This window comes from Aethalodelphis obliquidens, unplaced genomic scaffold (assembly GCF_003676395.1).
Source record: "Aethalodelphis obliquidens isolate GAN/ISIS:26980383/991018 unplaced genomic scaffold, ASM367639v1 scaffold12, whole genome shotgun sequence".
In the NCBI taxonomy this organism is placed as follows: Eukaryota; Metazoa; Chordata; class Mammalia; order Artiodactyla; family Delphinidae; genus Aethalodelphis; species Aethalodelphis obliquidens.
Genome location: NW_020837956.1, coordinates 18,195,167 through 18,204,627, shown reverse-complemented (window position 1 = coordinate 18,204,627; position 9,461 = coordinate 18,195,167). Strand labels below are relative to the sequence as shown.

Genomic DNA, 9,461 nt, shown 5'->3' with positions numbered 1-9,461 from the left:
AGCTGGCCAGACCAGAAGCGCGTGGCACGCGCTAGCCCTCCCGCGCATGCTTCTCCCGCCCCGGGTCCCGCCTCTCTATCTCCCTCTCCCCCTCCTTCGCCAGCCTCCCTCGCCAGCCTCCCTCTGAGCTTGGCCCCTCCGGGCGCGCGGCCGACGTCCCGCGTGCGTGCCGGCGCCTGACCTCACTTCCGGCTAACGCGCTCGGCTTGCCCCCCGGCCCCGGATGGTGACTGGGGGTGGTGCTGCACCTCCCGGGACTGTCACTGAGCCGCTTCCAGTGTGATTGTGCTGAGCGCAGGCCGGAAGATGGCGGCTGCGGCTGCGGCGGCCTCGGGCCCGGGCTGCTCCTCGGCGGCGGGGGCGGGAGCGGCCGGGGTCTCCGAGTGGCTGGTGCTGCGGGACGGCTGCATGCGCTGCGACGCCGAAGGGCTGCACAGCCTCTCCTATCACCCGGCGCTCAACGCCATCCTGGCCGTCACCAGTCGCGGGACCATCAAAGTCATCGACGGCACCTCGGGGGCCACCCTGCAGGCCTCGGCGCTCGGCGGTGAGTGTGCCGCACGCCGGGCGGGGGCCGGGCCGGCCGCGGGAGGAGCCGGGCCCCGGGATGCTGGGGAAGGAAGCCGCCCAGCCCCGGGGCTCGGCCTCCGGAGGAGGGAAGCGGCGTGACTGGAGCGGGTGGCGGAGGGCAGGGCTGGGGGCTCAGGCCTGGCTGTGAAGGGAGGCCCGGAAGCTGATTGAGGAGGACCTTAGGACTTGGCTTTTTCAGCGGCGGCAGCTGGGAAGAAAAGACGGGCGAGGCGGGGAGTGGTGGGAGTTGCCTTTCGGGCTTTGAGCGTCCGGTGTGGGTTGGTCCTCTGGGAGAGGTGAGGAGGCCTAGGAGCTCAGCACCGGAGAAGCTCAGGCCCCCTGCTAGGTCCTGGAGAGGGTGTCGGTACTGCCTTCTCTTAGATCAGAAAGCGACAGGGTCGCAGGGTTGGTCCCGACGTGAGAGGCCGGTGGCCAGAGGCGAGCGTCCGAGGCGACATCCAAGCCCTACCCTCTTGTGGAGAGAAGTGGATCCGTGTCTGTTCCTGGGACTCGCAGGTGCTGGGATGTACGGCAGGCTTCGCGCCCGGGTTGGGGGTGGGGTGGGTCTGGAGTGGGGGCGGGGAGGGAAGTAGGCGGGCCAGGTGCCTGAATTGTTCCGTCGACGACTTTAGGATTCGGGAGGACGCCATGGAAGACTAGCCCTTGTTCCCTAGGTCGGGGCTTCCACCTTATACTCACCAGGGACGAGAAACTCGGCACCTGCGGTGTATGAGTTACAGATTTCCTTTGGGTTCCGAACTAGGTGAAACTTCCGGCCCTCTCTGCTGGTTTTACCACTGCGAGCTGAAAGTTGGGATACGGAGGCGCGTGTGAGGCTCACCATTGGAGGAGAGCAGTTCTGGCTGGTGTAAACGATGGTCCAGGGATGGGACTTTGAATGTGCATGAGATGAACGCTCGGTGGGCTGGGGTGGAGTGTTTTGGAATTGCCCTGGCTAGGTTACGTTTGGCTGAGACGACATTTCATTTGCGATAGAATGAGTGGCTTAATTTAGATGTTACAAATTGATATTGAAAAGTTAGTATACAAGTGAGTTAGACTCATGCACAGAGATGTAATGTGTGTGACTGTCCATATTTAGCCAAGTGGAAGTCGTGAAGTGGTCTTACCCATTCACTTGTATTTTAACAGAGACAAATAAGGAAAGGTCGTTATTCTGATTTACTGTCTGAGGCACTTAAGAGTAAATGGGAATCTAGGTATACAAAGTTAAAGGATTTAATTTTTGTTTTTGTGAGCGTTGTGAAAGAAATGGGCTGTGTATAGCTATAGAAAATAAACCTGGAACACATCTAAAATATGTCTAAGGGAAAGTTTGTATTGTAGTCTTGTAATTTTTCTTTTCTTGGCTTAGGTAAAGTACAGGAGTGGTGTCCCAGATGTAGCAATGAGCATTTACTGCAACTTGGACATAACAGCTTGTCACTCTGTATGAGAGGGTGCTTCTCATTAATAGTTGGATTTCTTTCCTCTTAAACTCACTTAAATATATTTCACATATGAAAAGGTATAAAGAACAATTGTGGCAGACAACCATGTATTCTCGACTTGGTTAAAAAAAAAAAAAACATCACAAATAGAGTTGAAGTCTTGTGTGTCCCTCCTGGATTGCATTCCTTCAACTCTCCCTCCCCCATGAGCATTATCCTTAATTTGGTTTTATCATTCTTATACGTGTCTTTATGTTTTTTAGTATATACCTTTATCTTTAAATGGTATCTATTACTGTCTTTCATGACTTTAAATTTTGAATAAGTGGTAACATAGTATATATACTTGAATTTCTATAAAAAGCCATATTAACAAAAGTCTTAAAATGTTTTCAGTAGAAAGAGGACTCTCACAGGGTGATTTTATATCTGGAGGTCGTGTTTCAGAAAGATTATATGTGCCAGAGTTAGTTATAAATGATTGGGGAAATTGGACAAATATGAATGTGCCTGTTCATGAAAGGGAAGAAAACAGTCACTCTAATGGTAGATTACTTAAGGGGAGGGCTTTATGTAAGTGTAAAGGTAGATATATAAACTGTAGCACTGATTTGGGATACCTTAGTTGAGGTATGTTGGAACATTTAATTAGAAAGTATGGGATTGGATACAATGGTGGATAGCTATGCATTGAGAATTGAGTCGTATGTGATTAAAATTATGTAGAAGAGTTTATGGCAAATAAAACAAAAGGATTACAAAAGAAGTTTGAAAGTAACAATGGACAAATTCTGAAGTGTTTTCATATATGAGAAGTGCAGTTTATTAATAATAATTACCAGAGGTTGTATAGGGTCCTGTGTGTGTCATTTCTTCAGATGATGGGGGAAGGAATGCTGCATTTTATGTTTTGCCTGGAATATGTAGGTACTTAGTAGGTTTGGCTTTAATGATGAATAGAGGGTGACAGTCCTATAAATAGGATGGGCAGAAGGTGCCGGTAGTGATGATGGCCCTAACATGACCCCTCTTTCCAGTTCATGGGCAGTGAGCCACCTTCTTTTCTACCCCAGAGGAAAGACATCTTTGTTAAAGGGGATAAAGAGTGGTGATGTAAGTGGTTTAAGGGGATAGAGAGTTTTATTGGGTGATAGAGTAGTCTTATGGATAGGTTCAGTTTATGGGGTTATGGGTAGTCTGTTGGTGTTGGTTGGAAATCGAAAAATGGGAGCAGGACTTGTATGTATATGTATTCACTTGGATGGCCAAGATGGTGAATTTTAAACCACCGTTGTTGACTACTGTATATGTTTAAATTATCTGTATCTCACAAAAAATGTTTATAAATGCATTTTCTTTAGATTAAGAGTCATCAGTATATACTTAGGTTAGGCAAGTATTTGCCCCCTGTTAGTGTTTTAGAGTTAAGATTTCTGAGTCTCTGTGCTCATTCTTTGGCCTGGCATTCAGTAACCTCCATGATCTGGCCTCTAGCAGTCTTTCCAGTCGTGTCTCCCTATTTTGTTTTGTGAAACTGGTTCATTTAATTTTCTTTCCCAACTCCAGTAGTTTTACTCTTTCTTGGAATTCACCAATTCCCTCCAGAAAATTAGACAAATCTTACCCATTTTTCGAGACCTAGAGCATACCTTTGACTTCCTGATTCTTTTAGCCTGAAGTGATCCACTGAACCCCTAAGCACATATTGTTCTATTAATTCTTATTTCAGTAATTTGGCAACTTAACTCTTTGTGATATGTTTTCTGTCTTGAACTATTTAAATTCCATTTTATTTAGTTTTTTTGTGAGTATATGATGTCTGTTTAACTATATTTCAAACTCCTTGTCACAAGGAGCCTTGTCTACTTGTTTATATCCCCTCCCCAGCATGCCTAGTACAACATATTAATAAATATTTTTGATTTGGTATATGTATACTAATGAGTATGTTAAATGGATGCTGCTTTACATATTAACTGCTAAGTAAACACACTTTCTTTGGCTTTGGTGATTTTTGTTTTTTCTTTCTTTCTTAAATGGACATTTTTTTAGATTCACAGTAAAATTGAGCAGAAAGTACAGAGTTCCTCTATTTACCACCTACCCCCATGAATATCTGACACACGTTGGTATGTTTGTTACAATCAATGAACCTGCATTAACACATCATTATCACCCAAAGTCCATAGTTTATGTTAGTGTTCACCCTTGGTACTGTACATTCTGTGCGTTCTGACTGTATATGACATATTGTAGAATATAGTTTCATTGAAATCCTCTTACTCTGCCTATTCACCCTCTCTCCCTTCTGCTCCCTGGCAACTACTGATCATTTCACTGTCTCCATAGTTTTACCTTTTCTAGAATGTCATATAGTTGGAAGCATACAGTATGTAACCTTTTCAGTATGGCTTTGTTCCCTGAATGATATGCATTTAAGTTTCTTTCATGTCTTTCTGTGGCTTGATAGCTTATTTCTTTTTAGCATGGAATAATATATTCCATTGTCTGGATGGACCACAGTTTATTTATCCATTCACCTACTGAAGGACATCTTGGTTGCTTCCAGGTTGTAACAGTTATGAATAAAGCTGCTATAAATACCTGTGTCTAGGTTTTTGTGTGGACATAAGTTTTCAGTTCATTTGGGTAAATACCAAGGAGCATGATTGCTGGATCTTATGGCAGGAGTATGTTTAGTTTGTTTTCTTTCTTCTGTTAAAAAAAATTTTTGGCCGTACCGTGTGGCATGTGAGATCTTAGTTTTCTGACCGGGGATTGAACCTGTGCCCTCTGTATTGGAAGTGCGGAGTCATAGCCACTGGACCAACAGGGAAGTCCCAGGAATATGTTTAGTTTTGTAAGAAACTGCCAAATTGTCTTCTAAAGTAGCTGTACCATTTTGCATTCCCAGCAGCAATGAATGAGAGTTCTTGTTGCTTCACATCCCTCATCAGCATTTGACGTTGTCAGTGTTTTGGATTGTTGCCATTCTAATATGTGTGTAATATCTCATTGTTTTAATTTGTAATTCCCTAATGACATATGATGTTGAACATGTTTTCATATGCTTATTTGTGGACTTTGGGTTTTAAAAATCAAAATAGCTCTGCGTACACCACTAGACCATATTGTTTATATTACTAGATATGTCCCTCTCTTTAGTTATTGTTTGTTAATGCCATTGAGCATAATAGGAAGGAGCAAAGTTTTGAGTTAAGATCCTAGTTTCTGTTTTTTTTTTTTTTTTCCTCCCTGAACTGTGTAACTTTGAATTACGTAGCATTTCTTTTCCAGTTTCTCCATTTGCAAAAAGGGGGTGATAACTGTATTAATTGTGAGGACTAAGTGTTACACGTAAAGTGCTTAGAATAGTGTGTTCACTGTTCAAAACATGTTTTTTATTTATTTGTAAATCTCTTTTTTTTACTTAAACCATTTTGATGTTCTGTTAAGTTTTTTGAACTTAACACCACATTTGAACTTCTTAGGATTTTTTTTGTAATTTACCACTTTTCACTATCTTGTAGAATCCATCTAGTTTTTGCTTCAGTGTAAGAGTAAGGTATTGTTAATTTGTTTAGTATTTTCTTATTTATTTAATTACTGGTGGTGGTGTTTTCTCTTGCTTCCTGAAATAGAGCCCCTTCTCCACTAAATGTGTAGTACATTATATATATGTATAGTATATATATAATTTATATATATACATTTTTTTTCTTTTTCTTTTTGTGTATATATACATATTTTTTAAGCAAGCTTTTCTGAGGACATGTGGAGAGAGAATGGGCTTTATGTAGTCCTGAATTTTGAATTTTAGCTCACTTCCTAAACTTCCTGAACTCCAGCTTCCTCCTCATTTGTAAGTTATGATTAATACTTAATAGGATGGTTGTGAAGATTTAAGAGGTAAACATTTTTAAAGTGCCTAACACTGCTAGGCATATGTATAAGCAGATACACAGTGAATACTAATTCTCTTAAGCCACAGGGTGCTTAGTATTGCCGTGCCCCTCACTGTTACTTTAAAAATTGTTTACTGACTTAGTGTTTATATTACAGAGGATAGATTTCATTAAAATGTAGATGGAAATAAAAATGTTGGTAACAAATATTATCTATATTTGGATAAATATCTTTCATTGTGTTGGTGTGGCTAAATGTCAGAATGAAGTCAAGACTGTTGTATTACTAGTTCTGTGTGTACACACACACACACACACACACACACACACCACACACACACACACACACACACACACACACACACGGCCAAAAAGTTCATTTGGGTTTTTTCCACAGAAAAAACCCAAATGAACTTTTTGGCCAACCCAGTAGATTGTTCATGTAAGAGTAAGTTACGTTTCTTCAGTTTCTGAAGTGGGTTACAGATCTCTGTCATAGTGAAGAAGAGGAAACTCCAGAGTTGCTCAGTGTTTTTAGACAATCATTCTAGTTTTATATATTTTTTTAATGGATATCTCCCCTTTTCCTTTTCTGAGACATTTAGTTTTTGGCTGTGCCGGGTCTTAGTTGTGGCATGCGGGACCTTTCATGGCGGCGCTTGGGCTCTTCGTTGTGGTGTGCAGGCTTCTCTCTAGTTGTGGCGTGCGGATTTTCTCTTGTTGTGGCTTGTAGGCTCCAGGGTGCATGGGCTCTGTAGTTGTGGCGCGCGGGGTACAGAGCACGTGGGCTCTGTAGTTTGCGCCATTCAGGCTCTAGTTGAGGTGCGTGAGCTCAGTAGTTGTGGCGCGTGGGCTTAGTTGCCCTGTAGCATGTGGGATCTTAGTTCCCTGACTAGGGATCGAACCCGCATCCCCTGCATTGTACGGCGGAATCTTTACCACTGGACCACCAGGGAAGTCCCTAAGACACTGACTTTGATTTGACTTGAGAAGTTTGTACAGTGATCATAAATGAGAAAAAAGATCATTGTACTCTACTCCAGTTGTAGTGAAGTTCAGATTGGGTGAATTTTAATCGATTGATTGATTGTCTTGTATGACGGCTTCTTGTTCAGACTTAGAACTCAGAGATACCTGTTCCAAGAAGTCTTGGAATGTAGAAAACTAATTAGGTTAGCTTGCATAGTCCTCACGAAATGAATTTTATGGATGACACTCATATTTATCATCTCTTTAGAGGTGGAAAATATTTTTCTTACTACTTCTGAATTGGGCATGCATCAATTTGGGTAAAATGCAACATCTTCCTGTAGATCTCAGTTTTGGAAATTGTAAATGATACAGATCACTTACTATGTCCTGACTAATTTTGGTGCATGAAGCCTTCCTAGTCTCAGTTATAAACATGGTATAGAGTTGGGGTTTCAGTAGCCTTTCAAGATAGTTGTCTTCTGGATACGTCTGAGTTCCTTATAAAAACTTAATTCGGCAAGTATCTTTGTGGGCTATGACTATGTACTTTGGCTCTGTTTCAGTTGACTGACTTTAGTAATGCTACAGAATGACCTATCTTATGTCAAAGATTTGGTGTTTTATTAGCAAAACATTTTTCTGTAATTAATTAGAGTGAATTAATATTCTTAAAAAATATTTTGCTATGTTTTCAAGATCCTCTATACCCAAATTTTTACATTTACCTCCCACATTTTCCTAACTATTCAATGTTCAAAGATGGCTTGGCTCTAGGAAAGAATTTACCTAGTCTTTGTTTCAGTAGTGTTAGACTTATTAATGAGAGGCAGTATAAGAGATCAGCCTCTGGAACCAAATAGCTTGAGCTTTAGTCTTGGTTCTATTCGATCTTGAAGTTCATCAGGAAGATGAACATAATAATACTATCTACCTCATAAAGTGGTTGTGAGAATTAAAATGAGTCAACATATGTTAAACATATAGAATAGTGCCTGGTATATAGTATGTGCTCTGTAAGTTGTTCTTGTGGTAGCAGTGGCTGTTTGAAAGTTTGCTGAGTGTAGTAGATGTTTTTACTATAGATACTCTGTTGAAATTGCAGTGTTTTTTTCTTCCAGTTTGCCACGTATGCGGAAATGTGACCACTGAAATCGAATAGACATAAGAGCAGTAATTTTGTATTACAGGAGAGTAAAAAAAAATTATGTAAGTTAATTGATTTTGGACTTGAAATTGTTAAAAGAGCACAGTGATGTGAAGAGCTGGTTGATTGGTATTCATTTACACATTTATTGAACATGTGCTAGTCATGGGGGCACAAAATAATTAAGGCAACATTTTGACCTTTGAATGCATAGAGGAGGGAGTTTCTTCAACCTGAGCAGAATAGAGAAGGCTTCTCAAAGGATGTTGCCTTTATGATTGGGTTGGGAAGATGACATAGTGGGAGGGATGATCATCTTAGGCCAAGGTACTTGGCTTATGCAGAGACATATTGGTCTTTAAAAGCATGGTGTAGGGACTTGCCTGGTGGTGCAGTGGTTAAGAATCAGCCTGCCGATGAAGGGGACACAGGTTTGAGCCCTGGTCCGGGAAGATCCCACATGCCGCGGAGCAACTCAGCTCGTGCACCACAGCTACTGAGCCTGTGCTCTAGAGGCTGCGAGCCACAACTAGTGAGCCCACATGCCACAACTGCTGAAGCCTGTGTGCCTAGAGCCCGTGCTCCACAACAAGAGAAGCCACCTCAGTGAGAAGCCTGCGCACTGCAATGAAGAGTAGCCCCGGGGCGTCCCTGGTGGCGCAGTGGTTGAGAGTCCACCCGATGCAGGGGACACGGGTTCGTGCCCCGGTCCGGGAGGATCCCACATGCAGCGGAGCGGCTGGGCCCGTGAGCCATGGCTGCTGAGCCTGCGCGTCCCGAGCCTGTGCTCCGCAATGGGAGAGGCCACACAGTGAGAGGTCTGTGTACTGCAAAAGAAAAAAAAAAAAAAGAGCCCCGCTCGCAGCAACTAGAGAAAGGCCCCGTGAAACAACAAAGACCCAACGCAGCCAAAGAAATTAAATAAATAAATAAATAAATGCATGGTAAATTCAGGGAAGTTTTGGGGGGAAGACGAGTTGGGGTTGGATGGTTAGAGTTGAAGCTGAGAGATTGGCAAAGACAAGAACGTAATATGTTTTGCTAAAAAGTTTGGAGTTGATATCAATGGTAGGGAGCCATTGTAGGTTATGACAGAATCACAGTTGTTTTTTATTTATTCATTTATTTATTTTTAACATCTTTATTGGAGTATAATTGCTTTACAATGGTGTGTTAGTTTCTGCTTTATAACAAAGTGAATTAGTTATACATATACATATGTCCCCATATCTCTTCCCTCTTGCGTCTCCCTCCCTCCCACCCTCCCTATCCCACCCCTCTAGATGGTCACAAAGCACCAAGCTGATCTCCCTGTGCTACGTGGCTGCTTCCCACTAGCTATCTATTTTACGTTTGGTAGTGTATATATGTCCATGGCCCTCACTCACTTTGTCACAGCTTACCCTTCCCCTGCCCTGT

The 9,461-nt window shown here is 42.6% G+C and overlaps 1 protein-coding gene across 1 annotated transcript in view; it reads left to right on the top strand.

Moving 5' to 3' along the window:
• The first annotated feature begins 223 nt into the window (after positions 1 to 223).
• The window catches only part of BIRC6 (baculoviral IAP repeat containing 6), a 236,563-nt gene continuing 227,325 nt past the window's right edge, over positions 224 to 9,461 (top strand). The window contains 2 exon segments of the mRNA XM_027113430.1: positions 224 to 275; positions 278 to 547. Coding sequence (XP_026969231.1) covers positions 224 to 275; positions 278 to 547 — 322 coding nt within the window.